This window comes from Erythrolamprus reginae, chromosome 3 (genome assembly GCF_031021105.1).
Source record: "Erythrolamprus reginae isolate rEryReg1 chromosome 3, rEryReg1.hap1, whole genome shotgun sequence".
In the NCBI taxonomy this organism is placed as follows: Eukaryota; Metazoa; Chordata; class Lepidosauria; order Squamata; family Dipsadidae; genus Erythrolamprus; species Erythrolamprus reginae.
Genome location: NC_091952.1, coordinates 31,549,641 through 31,566,220, shown reverse-complemented (window position 1 = coordinate 31,566,220; position 16,580 = coordinate 31,549,641). Strand labels below are relative to the sequence as shown.

Here is a 16,580-nt window from a genome sequence, read left to right as displayed (position 1 = left end):
ATGTACAGTACTTGACAAAACAAACAAATCTACGGAGAGGGGCGGCATACAAATCCAATAAATTAAATAAATAAATAAATAAAACAAAAAATTAAAAACAACAGAAATAAAATAAAATAAAATGTCCAAGAGCGGGGCAACACCAACAACGAAGCATCCTTCATTATACTCCGTGGTGTAGATGCCGACACGTTTCTGTATCGCCCGCTGGCGGCCGGTCTCCGCCTTAGACTTGAAACAGGCGGACGACCCAGACGGGCTGTTGTGAAGTGCCGAGAAAATAACAACGCCTCACACGGCACGTCCCTAAAAGGGAGCGAGAGGGGCGGCGGCGGGGAGCAAAACCGAAAAGGAATCGCGAAAGCCGGGAAACTTCCCGCCGTCCGCCCTCGCCGCGAGGAGGCCCCCTTTTGTCGGGCTCCTCCCGGGAGGAGGCGGGCCTCGACGGGAGCCTCCTATAAGAAAGCCGAGCGCCGACGCGGGTGGGGGTTACAGAGGATCCATCGCCGCTCGTTTCGTTCTCTCTCGCCGCCCGCTTTGAAGAAAACGCCATGCAACTCGTTCGTCTCGCCGGCCTGTGCGCCGCTCTCCTGCTGGCCGTCAGCGCGGCTGCGGAATCGGTGAGTGGCGTTGTCGGGGATTTGCGTGGAGGAGGAGGAGTTGGGAGAGGGGGGTCAGCAAAAGGTTGGCGGTGGGGCTTCTTATTTTGGATGGGAAGGAAATTAAGCCCGGGATTGGCCGACCGTGATTTATTCGTAAACCGTCCCATCGTAGTTAGGTCTAAAGTTGAGTAGCCGACATCCATCTTCGCCCTTTATTCCCGGTGGCACGCCGGAGAGAGGGATCCCTGTCCCTCTTTTTTGAAGAGAAACCGACCCTCTTCCCCCCCCCCCTCAAGTAATCCTCTTTCTCCAAATGCCGGAATAGAGAAGGGGGGACGCTGGGCTCCAAAGCCGGAGCGAGCCGCCCTTTCTTCGCAGGAAGTTAGGAGAAGAGGGAGAGGGAGAAAGAGACGCTTGCAACCCCTTTGCTCCCGCCCCCCGCTTAGTAGTTTATTCTTTACTTCAGTGTTTCCCAACCTTGGCAACTTGAAGATATCTGGACTTCAACTCCCAGAATTCGCTGGCTGGGGAATTCTGGGAGTTGAAGTCCAAATATCTTCAAGTTGCCAAGGTTGGGAAATACTGCTTTACTTGGTCTTCTTTCTATTACTTGTAGCGCAGCGTTGGTTTTAACCCGCAAACATATCTTCTCGGTCCTTTTGGGCGTCCTGAGATTGGAGAAGGAGTGGGGGGGAGTAATCTCTTCCTCCCGTCCTTTACGACCAAGCGGGATGGTTTTCATCATCTCGTTGAAACTGCCTGGTTGGATTCCTGCCCTCTTCTCTGCCTCCCACCCCCCTCGCCCGCCGGCCCCAAATGTTCTCGAGAGCCTCCCAAAGAACCAACGCAGTTTGGCAAACGGCGTGCCGTCTTGTTGCCTTATTTAGCACTTCCTCTAGCTCATAGCTGTGGAATGAGTAACCGCTGACCCAAAGCCTGGCTCTGTTGCAATGCTCCATCGTCACACAGAAGAACCCATTAAGTGAAAATTCCCAGAGGCCTTAACACATCAGAGATCTGGGGTGGGGGGGGGTTGGTTTCCTGTAAATGGGAATTCGGATCTTTGCTCCTGGATGCATGATGGGTTGATTGATGGATTGGGTTTATATGCCGCTCAGTCCCATGGGACTCAGGGCGGCTTACAACAATAAAGCGATAGAAAACATTAAAGTCAAATCTTAAGCAATGATTTAATTTAATTTATTCGACTTCTATGCTGCCCAATCCCATAGACTTGCAACAGTAAAGCAATACAATACAATACAATAATAAAAAGAAGTCAAATACAACAGTAATTATAAACCCCAGTAATTATAAAACCCCATTAAGCTAGTCAATCAATATTAATAGCAATAAAATCCCTACAATTATACACTCATACATACCAATCAAACTGTAATTCCATAAGGCCAGGACTAAGATGTTAATTCTCACAGCCCTTCCTTCATTTCACCTCCTCCTGCTTTTTGAGAAAATAAAAAGCCTCTGTTTTGCTTCTCTTCAGTTATTTAGCCAGCCTTGGGTTTTTTTATCCTCTGGCAAACGCTCTTCAAACCTTTGACCTTGCCAAATTTCTGGCCTGCCTGTTGCTGATGTCTCCACTTTGGTGGAGTGGTTAAGTTACTGGTCAAGAAATCGGGAGACTTGAGTTCTAGTAACCCCCTAGTCAAGAAAGCCAGCTGGATTGGGGGGGGGGCAATAAGTGTCCCTCAGCCAAACCCATCTCATAGGGTCCTTGTGGGAAAAAGAGGAGAAGGAACTGGTACTAGACACAGTTGCTTATAATGTAATAAAGTTGTGATAAAAATCTAATGAAATTCTTAAACCTTTGTGTCTTCTCAGAAGAGATCGGTGGGAGATTAGTTGCAATTTGCTTTATAAGGTTATGCTGGGAGAAGATCAGAAAGCTTGAACAGCAAGCAGCATAGAGGGATAATTCAGGCTAAATTACTCCTCAACAGCCTATACTTAGGAAATGTTGCTTTATGTTTTTAGTAACTTGAGTGAGGGATTTCTTTGTATTTCTAGAGGGGAAGTTTGATGTTTATAAACTCGGTTTTGGTGCTTAATCCCTCCCCTTTATCTTATTTCAGATCAAGCTGTTTTACTCCTTTGCCAGTTTAGTTTTTGTCCTGCTTTCTTCTCTGTCTTGTCATTTGAGCCTCTGTCTGTAATTGTGTACTGTGATGTTCTGTGATCTTCTCTTGTAAATTGTTTTCGTTTTTGCTGGATTTGGGTATGGATTGCAGTAATCTGTAGACATGAATATTTTAACCCTCTTGTAAATTGCTGCTTAGTATCCTTTGCCAGATTGTTCCTAAAAATTCTGCACTTAGTTAGTGGAACACAAACTTTCATTTCTTAGTAATGAATCTGCAGAGCTTATTTTATTCATAAGCAGTAGTAATTTGTCAACTTCTCATCAGAGGTAACATTCAACTTAGCTTAAAAATGCAAAAAAGGCCTGGCCCCCAAACTGATGAGTCTAAGAGAATTTCAAGATGATAAAGCATTTCTGAAATGGAACACTTTTGTTTTAAACATTCCTGCAATTTCTCAGTCAAAGGTTCTGTTGAGGGTTTCTTCAGTCTTTAGTAAAATATGTAGTTATCCAGCTTTTCAGAGGGAATTCTAAATATTAACTCACCTTAATTTTATGGAATACTAGAATACACAAGAGGTTCTTACTTGTTTTAAGTGAATCCATGCAGAAAGTTATGTGTATCTGAGGGTTTATTTTATTGCCTTATTGGGTTAATAAAAATGTTCAGAGATTCTAATTACTTGGTATTCTGTAAAAGAAGGTTCAGAAAGGCTGTAGCTTTCTAGGATATGTTGAATTGCCATTCTCAGCAATTTAACCATTGCTGAGGGATGCTGGGAGGGGTAATTCAGTAACACCTGAATTGTGATAGATTACAGGTAGTCCTCAATTTAAGGCCACAATTGAGCCCAAAATTTATGTTGTTAAATGAGACATTTTATGATTTTTCTTACAACAGTTAAGTGAATTACCATAATTGATAAGCTAGAGACACAGTTGTTAAATGGATCTGGCATCCCCATTATTTTTGCTTGTCAAGAGGTTACAGAAAGTGGTCACATGACCTTTGGGACAAGTATGGGTCCATTGCCAAGCATCTGAATTTTGCTCACGTGATCATGGGGATGCTACAAAGGTCAGAAGTATGGACAAATGGTCATAAGCCCCTGTTTTCACTTTGAATGGTCACAAGTAGAGGGACTACCTGTACATAACCTTTTCTATAAAAGAATGTTTTATATGGTTTGAGATAAACCAAATAAAATTACTAATTTAATTACTAATTAGTAATTAAATTAAGCTACTATCACCCAAGCTGTGAAACCTGTGGTCTATTTCGTCATTTCTTCCCTGACCTTCTGTTTTTGTTGAAAAAACTGTTCTAGATTCCTCGTGGGCTTTTCACTTGACATATTTCAATAGAGCTCTGATTGATGAATCTCTATGATATGGGTTTACCTACAGCAGTGTTTCCCAACCTTGGCAACTTGAAGATATCTGGACTTCAACTCCCAGAATTCCCCAGCCGGCATTTGCTGGCTGGGGAATTCTGGGAGTTGAAGTCCAAATATCTTCAAGTTGCCAAGGTTGGGAAACACTGACCTACAGTACACGTCTCTGGTTTAATGCTGCTTTTTACTCTTTTATTTTGCACAAATTCCTCTTAACTCTTTCTGGAAGCCCTCCCCCCCTAAGGATTATAATGAAAGGGTGGTGCATGAATCATATTTTACACTGCTGTGGCAGTTGGAATTCACAAAGCTTTTGCTGTGGGGAATCAGATTGTGTCGTAAATGCAGCATGCCAAGTTTTTTTCCATCTTGGTGTTCAGGCGGTGTTAATCTAATTTCAAAAAATATAAGATTCTGGCTGAGCTTATTGTTTTGAAAAGTAGCACAGCATTATTAATGAACAAACCGGTTTGTCCTGTCCTGCTGCCATGGGATCCCTCAGGCTTGTTCTTTCTACTCTTTCCCAGTTTTGTTTTCTGTCTCTCACAATCAAATCAACATTGTTAGCCTAAATATGTACTTTTATTTCCAATGTATAACATGTGGTTTACACGGGCTGAGACACAGTACAGATATGCCTTCATTTGACCAGTATGATGTACTGTAACTGTTCAAAGACTGGTTATGTTAGAAGCATCTTGTACCTTGACAAAATCTAAATCTTTTTACTAGCATCTCCAGAATATGTTTAGCAGTGAATGGCCAAATGTTTTGTGTGGTTCTTGAGATTTTTCTATAGTTTCTAGTCATTTAGCATGTGACAGGAGACAGAACATGCCATAATATTAAAATATGGTTTGGCCTGTACCATCCAAAGCCATCAACTCACATCTCCAGAAGATGAGAATGTCTTAAATCTTTTAAACACAGAGGAAAGGAATTTGAAATGAAAACATGTTAAGAAAAATGGATGTTTATTTAGTTCGTATAGATTATCTTAACTGGCTTCAGTCTTTGACTTCATAATGTTTCCCATATAACTATTAGGGCAAACAAATTGTTTAGATGTTCCCTTTACACTTTAATAGAAGTGTAAAGTAATAGAAATAACAAATAATGAAGCAAGATAGTGGGAAGACTAAGGGTGACCCATAGTACTATGTATACAGTATGCCTATAAAACTATTATGTTCTGGGACCATGGTATGAATAAGTCACAAATGGGTAAATTCACATTGTGCAAATGCAGTCACTGGATTCACACAATATATACAAATAAAATCAAAGAACCGCAAGATCATTTTATATTTATGAACTCTGACTTGGTTGTGTTTGAAGAAATATTTGATCTTTTCAGGCATTCTTTCTCTGCCACTAGGTTATAGATCACACATGGTTTGGGGTGAAATAAGTGGGCCTTACAAACATACTGGGTTATGGAAGACTGGTGGTAACCATCTAGTAATTTAATATAAGTTGAATAGAGCTGCTAGTTGGTGGCTGCCAAAATTGGGAGACCATTAGAGTTTACTGAATCTTTGGGCTGCCAAAGGATTGTCCAAATTTTTATAACCTTAATTTAGCTGCTAGCCAATTTGAATTTTATATCTAGTAACAGAAAGACTATATTTTGTTGATTTTGCATTAATCTAGGATTGAATGTAGGTAGAAAAATTGCACAAAATTAGGGCCATTATAAAATACATTTCAGAATGTCGATATTGCATTGTGGTTCAGTTTCATTGCCTAAATTGAGATTTTTTTCATATTTACTAGCAAATGAATTGGGACTTGGTTTATTACATTGTGAGACCTCAGTATCGGTAAGATACTTTATGTCCACCTGTTCACTGCTATCACTTGAAACTGTACCACTTCACCACTTGTCAAACACCCACTGTTCTAAGTGAATGCTCAGAATTCTTGAGCTTAAATGTATGGCTATGGTACTTTAAACCTTCATAGGGAGGGGAATGTCACCAGAGAAAGTACCGTATTTTTCAGAGTATAAGACTCACCCCTCCCAAAAGAAGGGTGGAATTGTTGGTACGTCTTATACTTCCATTTTTGGCCTCCTGAAATGGGCCCAAGGTGAACCATTTTTGCCCAAAACAGGCCCATTTCCGCAAAAATGGGGTGTGCATAGGGTTTGGGAGGCCTGCAGAGTGCTCCTGGGGGCTGGAGTGGGCAACAGCATGGGGGGGTTTGGGAGGTGAAAAATGGGCCTGTGTTTCACAAAAATTGAGGCATTTTTGCCCTCCCCAGCCCTCAGGAACACTCTGCAGGCCCCCCAAACACTCCGTGCACCCCTTTCTTGTGAAAAACTGGCCTGTTTTTCACCTCACACCCCCATCACATTTTTGCCCTCCCCAGCAACCTTTGTGCATCCCGGTTTTGTGAAAAATGAGCCCATTTTTCACAAATCAGACTGACACTGAGTTTGGGAGGCCTGCAGAATGCTCCTGGGGGCTGAGGAGGGCAAAACCTTTTTGTTTCTTGTTTACCTCTTCAAAATCTTCTTGTGGTCTTATACTTCGGTGCATTTTATAATCTGAAAAATACGGGAAGTAGTTCTGGCTGAACTCTTCCTAGGAAAATTCCTGCTATAGTTGACATGCCTTGCTCTCTTGACCTAGAATGTCACACTGCAAAGATCATGGAAAGACTAAACATGTGGAAAAAGTATGACTTAGTACTTTGGCATATTGATTTTGTCTACAAGTTGCTACTTGAGATGGAAGATGACTCAGTGGAAACAACTCCTGGGGGGTAAAGACAACCTCCTGGTGTTTTTTTTTTAATGTCACATAGGAAATGGAGGAAGATATATTGCAAAATTAGTGGCAACAGTAGTGAATGAAGAATACATCCTATGTTCATCTGACCTGAAACCTTTTGGGTCTTGTAGAACAGGGGAAGCATAGTTAGGAAATATTGTTTCTGTCAACTACAGCAATGCAATGAGGAGAGGGGATCTTGTATGGTGATCTAGCATTAAGTCAACACGAGAAGAATGTACACAACCATCCTGAAAACTCAGCATTTCTCTATATTTTTGTAATTGTTAGCACTGTTATAAACTAAACAGGGAAGGTAATTTTCCCAAGAGATGTTTGACTCCCTAGCCTTTTGTTATTGACCATTTGGCAAATTGATTAAATTTATAAGTAATAGAAGTCCTCAGACAGATTCTAGCAATGATCTGCCATAGAACATAGATCTGAGGGGACTCAGGAAGTTCAGCACTTTCCAATTGAGCAGAGATAGATTCTGCAAATAATTCCAAGCAAGAAATATCTGTAGTTATTATATAAGGTCAGATTTTAAAGCATCAATACTCAACATGAGAACTTAATATTAGGTTTTGAGTTCCTGTTGATATAAAGAAAATACCAGAGTCTGATCATTTTCAAGCAACTGATTATCTTAGTTTTAATACTTTTCTTTTTAAAAACTTTAATGAAACTTGCCTTTTAAAAAGAATACTGAAACTTAAGAGGAATGACCTTGGATATGTCCTATTCTGAAGCGAATAAGAAATGCTTTTTAAAAAGAAAAGCCGATATATGCAACTAATCTCTGAGTTTAATTTGACTGTCTGATAAGAGGTTACGGGTGCAGTGCGCTAAGCTTTTGCAATATATTATGCATAGCTTCTTACATATTTTTTGTGATAATGTGTTAAAACTGCAATACAAATGAAACTGAATCAGTGCTGTTTGCCCCTGAAAAGAACATTCTTTCTTAAAACCATTATACCTAGTAAGTCAAGCTTTCCAAACAATTTGACATTCTCAGAAGTTTAAATTACGTATAGGATCTATTGTCATTGCTATTCTCAAAAAAATGTTGAGAGTTAGCATTTACTGCTTCACTAAGAAGCAGTCCAATTAACACACATTGTTTTTTTGTACATACGTATGGAATAACATGCTCAGTCATGACAACATATATAACATATATATATGTATTTGCTTTAACCATCAGATCTCTATAGTGCGTAATTTTACATGAGTTAATTTCTTAACTGTCCCTCATTTCCACTTCCAATAGATAAATGTTAATGTTAATATTATACCAGTAGTGCAATATATCCCACTCAATGGAGTTACATTAGGAAAAGGTTAAGTCCTTGTTACAATCTGTCAATCTTCCCTACCTCCCCCATCTCTTTGTAAATGAGGCATCAGGATGGTAATTTAAGCATAGTTTATAGAATCTCCTTGTTTTTTTGGGAAACAAACACACATTTATTGTAAAACCCTTCAGATGAAGTGGTCATTTGCTACGCCTTAATCAACATTCTACAGCTGGCCAAATGCTAATACTGAGATATTTCATTTAATCACTTAACAGATTTTGCTTTTAACCTTGCGTTAGGCCAAAAATTAATAATAATAATTTGAGGGAGGAATGCATACTGATTATCTGACACAATGACCTCTGGACTCAGAAAATGTGGGCTGATGTCCATGAAAGCAAGTATCCTGAGAACCTATTGTATTAATGAACAGTTAGCCTTTTCAATCCAGTCTTGTAATGTAATTGAGGAAAAATGGACTCTTTTCTGAATGTAATAGAAAATTCAAAGCATTGTATGCAGAAATTTACACAAAGGTAAATATGCTGTGGACATTATTAGAATATAAATATTTGACATATACAAATGGTTTTTAATTACAAGGAAGAATCTCTGCAGTCCTACAGAGGAAAGGATCTAATTATATCTAATCAGGGGATTTGAAGGATCTTTTTTGTGGAGACAGGAAAAGTAATATATCTGTTAACAATACAGACATCCTTTGGGTAAAGTAAAACTTCCAGGATTTTCAGTGAGGTATGCAGGTGGTCCTTTATGACCAACTTGCCTGATCTAGAATCTCAAGCTGGGTCAAGCCAGGTTAATATTTGGATGTAAATGCACTGGAAGATTATTGCTGTAGACCAGACTAGTAAGACAAAATGCATCCTGGAAGAAGGAAATGACAAAGTATCCTTGTATCTTGCCAAGAACACTGTACTGGATACATCTGTGTAAACACCAGAAGTTGAAGTTGACTCCAAAGTAACTTAACTTTTTTTTAATGGAATGAATTATTTTTTGTGGCAATGTCATCATAAAAATGTCCTTTGAGAACTTGATTCCTGGTGACTATATGGACATATTTTCTAGCCATTGCTGCCTTCTGGGATATTTTTTTGGTCTAATCTAGGATCCTGAAATTTTTTATTTGTTTGCCATCTAAAGGTTTAAAAAAGTCCAGCATTGCTTAACTTATCCAAGTCCTCGCCCCCAAATTGATAAATGATGTTTTTGAGGTCATCTTGATTTAAAATTTTCATGGGAGTAAAAGCAAGAAGATGATTATCTTTCTTGGCCTGAAAGTAACTTCTGCTGTTACTACTAATGCATCTTTCCCCCCGATTAAATATCTTCATTTTATAGAATGGGATGAACAGTCTGTCCAGATGTTATTGAACTAGAGTTTCCAGCAACTCTGGTTAAAGTCTGGGGACTATAGTTGAGGAATTCTGGGAACTATAGTTGAAGGGCCACACATGTTTCTAATCTAACTTTCACCTTTCAAAATCATGAACTGGGTTGGAATTATTACATATAATGCATTCATGCATTTAACTTTATTTCCTAGGGATGGTGATAGGGAGACTCACATCAGTCAAAACTGATAATTTTGCAAAGCAGAATTAACCATAAAGGTCATAGGCTATATCTTAATTAGTTGCAAATTTAAAAAAGCTATGCTAATCTTTAGGCATCCTGATTAGATTAAAACAGTTAGCATGGACATCATGCAAGAATTTAGCTGTACAAACAAGCCTGGATTATCTTCCTAGTATATCTTAATACAGGCTAACTACATCTGAAATATCACAGATATGATAAGTAAGTGCCAGACACTTAAATAATTAAATCAAGCTTTCTTGACATTAAAAAGTTAATCTGACATGGCAAACTAGTTGAGAGGCATAGTTTAAAAAAATAGACTAAGCATGGAGGTAGAATGCATCTTGTGCTGAAAAGACTTATGTTAATCTCAAATCAAAAGATCAAATCAAATAGTCCAAATGGAAGACCCAAGGCTACATGTTTCTCAGTACTAGTTGTACCCAGTACATGTTTTATGCTCATGATTAAGGGTATTTGGTTGGGCACTATGAACTAATACATAATGATTTGTTCTGCTCTAGCACTTAAGTTTGTAATTTTCTGCAGATTAGAATTGGTTCTTCTTTATGTCATTTGATATAGAAACATAGAAGACTGGCGGCAGAAAAAGACCTCATGGTCCATCCAGTCTGCCCCCATACTACCTCCTGTATTTTATCCTAGGATGGCCATATGTTTATCCCAGGCATGATTCAATTCAATCACTGTGGATCGACCAACCACGTCCGCTGGAGGTTTGCTCCAAGCATCCACTACTCCTTCAGCAACAAAATATTTTCTCATGTTGCTTCTGATCTTTCCCCCAACTAACTTCAGATTGTGTCCCCTTGTTCTTGTGTTCACTTTCCTATTAAAAACACTTCCCTCCTGAACCTTATTTTACCATTTAACATATTTAAATGTTTCAATCATGTCCCTCCTCTGAGGTTAGTTCGGGGAAAGATCAGAAGCAATGTGAGAAAATACCATTTCACTAAAAGAGGAGTAGATGCCCGGAACAAACCTCCAGCAGACGTGGCTGGTCAATCCACAGCAACTGAACCGAAACATGCCTGGGACAAAGATACATCTACCCCAAGATAAAATACAGGAAATCGTATAAGGGCAGATTAGGTGGACCAGGAGGTCTCTCTCTGCCATCAATCTTCTATGTTTCTATTCCCGGTCTTCACAGAACCAGAGTTGGAAGGAGATATTTAGGGACAAATCCAAATGAAAGCTTCTCTGGATACCATGTCTGGGTCCAAGTATACTATTGATATGAGAAATCAGGGTCACCTCTTTCTTTCACTCTCTTAAATAGTATGACTTTGGACTGCTTATACCAGTGATGGCGAACCTTTTTCCCCCTCGGGTGCCAAAAGAGCATGTGTGTGCACTATCGCTCATACACGACTGCCCACACCCATAATTCAATGCATGGGAAGGGCAAAAACAGCTCCCTCCACCCCTGGAGGCCTTGTGGAGGCCGGAAACAGCCTGCTACCCCACTTCTGGTGGGCCCCATAGACTCGTGTTTCACTCTCCCCAAGCTCCAAGGGCTTCCCTAGAGCTGGTGGAGGGTAAAAACATCCTCCCCCATCCCCTCCAGAAGCCCATAACACCCTCGCAGAGCCTCTGTGCAAGCCAAAAGTCAACTGGGCAACACACACATCCATGCTGGAGCTGAGCTAGGGCAACAGCTTATATGGCAGCAGATATGGTTCCGCTTGCCACCTCTGGCACCCGTGCCATAGGTTCACTATTAGTGGTTTATACTAAGTGGATGGTCTCCGGACCACTGCTTTATTTACCTAAAATGCTATCTTTAGATAATTTAAATAAGGAATCCTAGCTTTTTTTTTTCTTTTTGGCTTGCCTATTCTGTTAACATCCGTGCTCTTGTAATTCACACATTCAAAACGAGTGCAAGTACTTCCTGGAAAACTCTTTAATGCTAGTAAAGGTGGAATAGAAGGAGAGAAACATAGAAACATAGAAGATTGACGGCAGAAAAAGATCTCCTGGTCCATCTAGTCTGCCCTTATACTATTTTCTGTATTTTATTTTAGGATGGATATATGTTTATCCCAGGCATGTTTAAATTCAGTTACTGTGTATTTATCTACCACGTCTGCTGGAAGTTTGTTCCAAGGATCTACTACTCTTTCAGTAAAATAATATTTTCTCATGTTCTTGCCCCCAACTAACTTCAGATTGTGTCCCCTTGTTCTTGTGTTCACTTTCCTATTAAAAACACTTCCCTCCTGGACCTTATTTAACCCTTTAACATATTTAAATGTTTCGATCATTGTCCCCCCTTTTCCTTCTGCCCTCCACAATGACTAGTAGCAATGTTACAATGTCAATGAGTAAAGTATTGGAAGACCTGAAAGACCAATTTAGGGGCAGATCCTAGGACAAAATTTGTGTGGACATTAGTGCTTGAAAATAACTTTGAGGCACATAATCCAAGTGTTCTACCTCTCTGAGCACAGAGGATTAGTTCCCATTCAAAAGTGACTTTATTTTAAAACTTAGTTTGCATTCTGACTAGCTGGAGGGATGGGGTGATGGTCTTACACAACAAGGCCTTTTGTTTGATACCTATAGAGTAGAATCGGTGCATGACCATAACTTCAGCAGAGTCTGCTGATGGAAGGATTCTCTGAACTTCCTTAGAACCGTGGAGTCATAAGACTGAATGAACCCATACTGTACTTCTCTTTTCTCGCTCCGAGTTCTTCTTGTAAGACTTAACCTTTTACCACTTTACCCAATTCCTTAGCAAAGGGTTTTTTTTTAAAAGGAACTTTAGGAGTCAGAGCTGATGTAAAGATTACAAATTTTCCAAATGGTCAGCAAGTCTCAAAGCAGCATTTTTGTAAACGGAGGATTTGAACACCTAATGAACTGCAGAGCATGAGATTTACTTTGGCTGAGACACCCTCCGGACCACGGAGGCTGCCAAGAGGTTATGTGGTAACTGCAGGAGGGGAGAGGTTGTGGGAGTGCCAGGTTTGCCCTTCGGGTCTGCCAGTTAGAATTCTCTCAATAAGGTTCTGTCCAAATAACACAGTCCGTTAAGTCATGTTAGGTAAATCTGGTGAGCTTATTGCTACAGTAAAGCTGCTCTAAAACTTGTCAATGCATCTTGGAGACCATTGCATTGGCATCCTTCAGTCTAGAAAGACTGTGCAGTCAGGCGGTAGGGAAAGCAAGTGGAATGCTTGGCTGCATAGCTAGAGGTACAACAAGCAGGAAGAGGGAGACAGTGATCCCGCTGTATAGAGCGCTGGTGAGACCACATTTGGAATACTGTGTTCAGTTCTGGAGACCTCACCTACAAAAAGATATTGATAAAATTGAACGGGTCCAAAGACAGGCTACAAAAATGGTGGAAGGTCTTAAGCATAAAACTTATCAGGAAAGACTTAATGGTCTGGAGGACAGAAGGGAAAGTGGGGACATGATCGAAACATTTAAATATGTTAAAGGGTTAAATAAGGTTCAGGAGGGAAGTGTTTTGAATGGGAAAGTGAACACAAGAACAAGAGGGCACAATCTGAGGTTAGTTGGGGGAAAGATCAAAAGCAACGTGAGAAAATATTATTTGACTGAAAGAGTAGTAGATGCTTGGAACAAACTTCCAGCAGACATGGTTGGTAAATCCACAGTAACCGAATTTAAACATGCCTGGGATAAACATATATCCATCCTAAAATAAAATACAGGAAATAGTATAAGGGCAGACTAGATGGACCAGGAGATCTTTTTCTGCCGTCAATCTTCTATGTTTCTATGTTACTATGGTATCTATCAAGGCCTGGGTAGGTTAGTATGGAGGTTAGACTATTACCCAAGCAGCAGATCCCCTCTCTCCACGTGTCTGAAATAATCCAATGGAATGGCAAAGTCAATACGATTGGTTCCAGCTATGTTGCAGAATTATATACACAGTCACAAACTGCTTCTAGGACACTCCGACTCTGTTTTTTGCCTCAAGGTTTACTCCTGAAGCCTTTTCCAATAATGGATAAAGCCACAAGGCGGTGGAGGTTTGCTTGGGGTGTGGCCTATGCGCATGTTACAGCTGCTCGGAGCCACAGGTGAGAGATGAGTGACAGGTGGGGACCAACGGTGATCGAGCAGCCCCAAAAGCTGCCCTAAAATGAGCTGCTGTAAAAGAACACGACATGCCCCTACACCAGAGGTGCTACCCCTCCCTGAAAACCCCTATACACCCCAATTGGAGACACCCAAGGGCAAAAATACTATTAACTTTGTTTAATTAATACATATTAGTAGCTTAACTTTTCTCCTGCTTTGTTTGGGAAGTAATTAGACAGAAGGATTGCCGTAGTCCTTTATAAACTGTTGGGATGAAGATATGGTAGAAGACATCTGGCTCTTAAGTTTTAGTCCTCAGTTAACCTTTTCTGTATCCTTCCACTGTTAAAGCATCAGCTAGCAACACATGTCATGCTAAAACTTAACCATGTTACAAACTTAAGGATTTGGCTCAACCAAATCTAATACATTGCACGAGAAACCTTTGTGCTTTTGAAAAAAAAAAGCAGGGTAATACTTTAGACTAGATTAATTAACTGTGTGCACCCACAATTAACTCTTAACTCTTGTTCCACACATACTTTAATTGAAAGATTCATACTGGTAAACAACGTTTCTTTAATGGAAGGTTGTCTACTGATGACTAGTGATCTTCTGTCCAAGGACTCTAAGTCTCCAGGGAATCCTAAATTTCTTTAAAATAATATTGAAAATCAGTATGAGGTTAAATAAGGACATATGCATACTTTTTATGGAATTAAATCCCTTCTATACTCATTTTAATAGTTTTTGCCATTTGTATATGTAGGCAGAGAATTTTTGCACTTGAAATCTGGGCCAATTAACATAGAAGTATCAATAGCTTAACCCAAAGGAAATTAGACATGATCTTGCTTTGCTAGCTTAGATGAAGCAACTTTTTCATTAGGAATGATAAACATTATGACTAAAAATTTGCATAAATCCTGGCCAAAAGCATTGGAATCAAAGTAGTTAAGTGCTAGATCATCTGGGGGGACTTATATATACTGTACTTCTTTCTACATTACCCTGTAATTTGAAATAGAAAACTTATTTCTTAAATATAAGTAACTAAAAATGAACATTTTTCTCACTATTATATAATATTATGTAAGACTTTTGTGATTCTTTTTGTTGGTTTCTTATTTTCAATAGTTAATAAGCAATAGCTCATAGAACTTTTGAAAATAAAACATGATTATATAAAACATGTGGGCCAATTAAATATGCATACTGTAGCAATAATGTTTGCCTTGCCATTTCTACCTGTGGCTACGATAATGTTCAGAATCTTAAAAAATAGCCAACATTGTTAGTAATAATATGGTTGGTTGCATTTCTGCCAGATGTTTAGATTCAATTTGGCGTTTTCTTCTTCTTCTTCTTCTTCTTCTTCTTCTTCTTCTTCTTCTTCTTATTATTATTATTATTATTATTATTATTATTATTATTATTAGGAAATTGCAACAAATAAAGAATATATGTACAGGAAAAATCTTCCAACACTTAATTAATTAATTAATTAGACTTCTATGCGCCCAATCCCGAAGGACTCAAGGCGGTTTGCAACAGTATAAAACTACAAGTAACATGGTAGTTACAGAGTTGCTTTTACCCCAATAAGAAGTCTGCTTCTATTTGCAGTAGAGCCTCTGATTCAGAAGTGGAAGGAATTAGTTTTCAATTTCTTCCATGTCACGTTTCACACTCTTCAATTTTCTGCTCAAGGGAGCTGCAGGAAGAATAATTGGTTGTAATCTCTCCTTATATCAGAAATATTTGCTACTAGGATCTCTGCATTTAAATCTACAGGTGCCTGGAGTGTGAGAAAATTAGGAAGGAACTGACACAAGTACGGTATGTCTTAATCAGGGCTTTTGAATCTGTCATTTTAATCCAATCTTGCACAATCTTGTTCCATTCACCTACAGATTGGATTAAAAATGAATAGCCCTGATAAAGACACACTTGTCTCAGTCCTTTCTAATTTTGATAAAAGCCAACAGATACTTAGCAAGATAAAATGCATTGGAAGACAATTGTCCACCCTTTGTATAAAGGAGGGTTTATGGTCTGTGCTTGACTTTTCTGTTTTCTCCAGTCGTTCTGTTCTTCACATTCCTGGGAAATTGAACAAACAGGGCCAAGCTGTATTATTGCCCACCTAAGTAAACAGTTGAATTATGTACCGTTCACAAAAGAGTGCACACGTGAGTGTGTGTGACCGTGTCTGGGAGGGAGCAGGGTGTTGTTTTAGATTTAATAGGATCCATTCCTCCTGCACCTCCTATCTGACTCAGAACAAAATCAAGAACTGGCATGTTTGAAAAATCAAGACTGGCAAGAATCATAGTGCTCTGAAAGTCAATGTTTTACTGGCTTGAGAATTGTTTTTAAACCCACTTGTCATACATTGAGCCACACCCCACCAGAGAGTTTTAAATCTTCATTGGCTATCATTATGCAAGATCATGGATGAAGCAGTTCCCCAGGAAAAGAGCAAATCAATTCACCTCTCTTTGTCCCCTGGCAGCTTTCCTCCAAGTATATTGTCATTTGAACTGGTTAGATACTTTAAAAGATATACAGATTTGCCATACACATTTTCCTATTTGGGATACTGAAAAAAATAAATGTACTTCTGCAGGCTGCAAATTGTTGATACTCAGAATTTTGGAGGTAAAAATATGCACTTGATTGCTGCGCCTGTTTTACTTTCTTTA

The 16,580-nt window shown here is 39.4% G+C and overlaps 1 protein-coding gene across 1 annotated transcript in view; it reads left to right on the top strand.

Moving 5' to 3' along the window:
- The first annotated feature begins 333 nt into the window (after positions 1 to 333).
- Positions 334 to 16,580, top strand: part of SDC4 (syndecan 4) — a 30,843-nt gene continuing 14,596 nt past the window's right edge. The window contains exon 1 of the mRNA XM_070744721.1: positions 334 to 620. Within this exon, the coding sequence (XP_070600822.1) occupies positions 552 to 620 (69 nt within the window). The 5' untranslated portion in view covers positions 334 to 551. The remainder of the gene's footprint in view (positions 621 to 16,580) is intronic.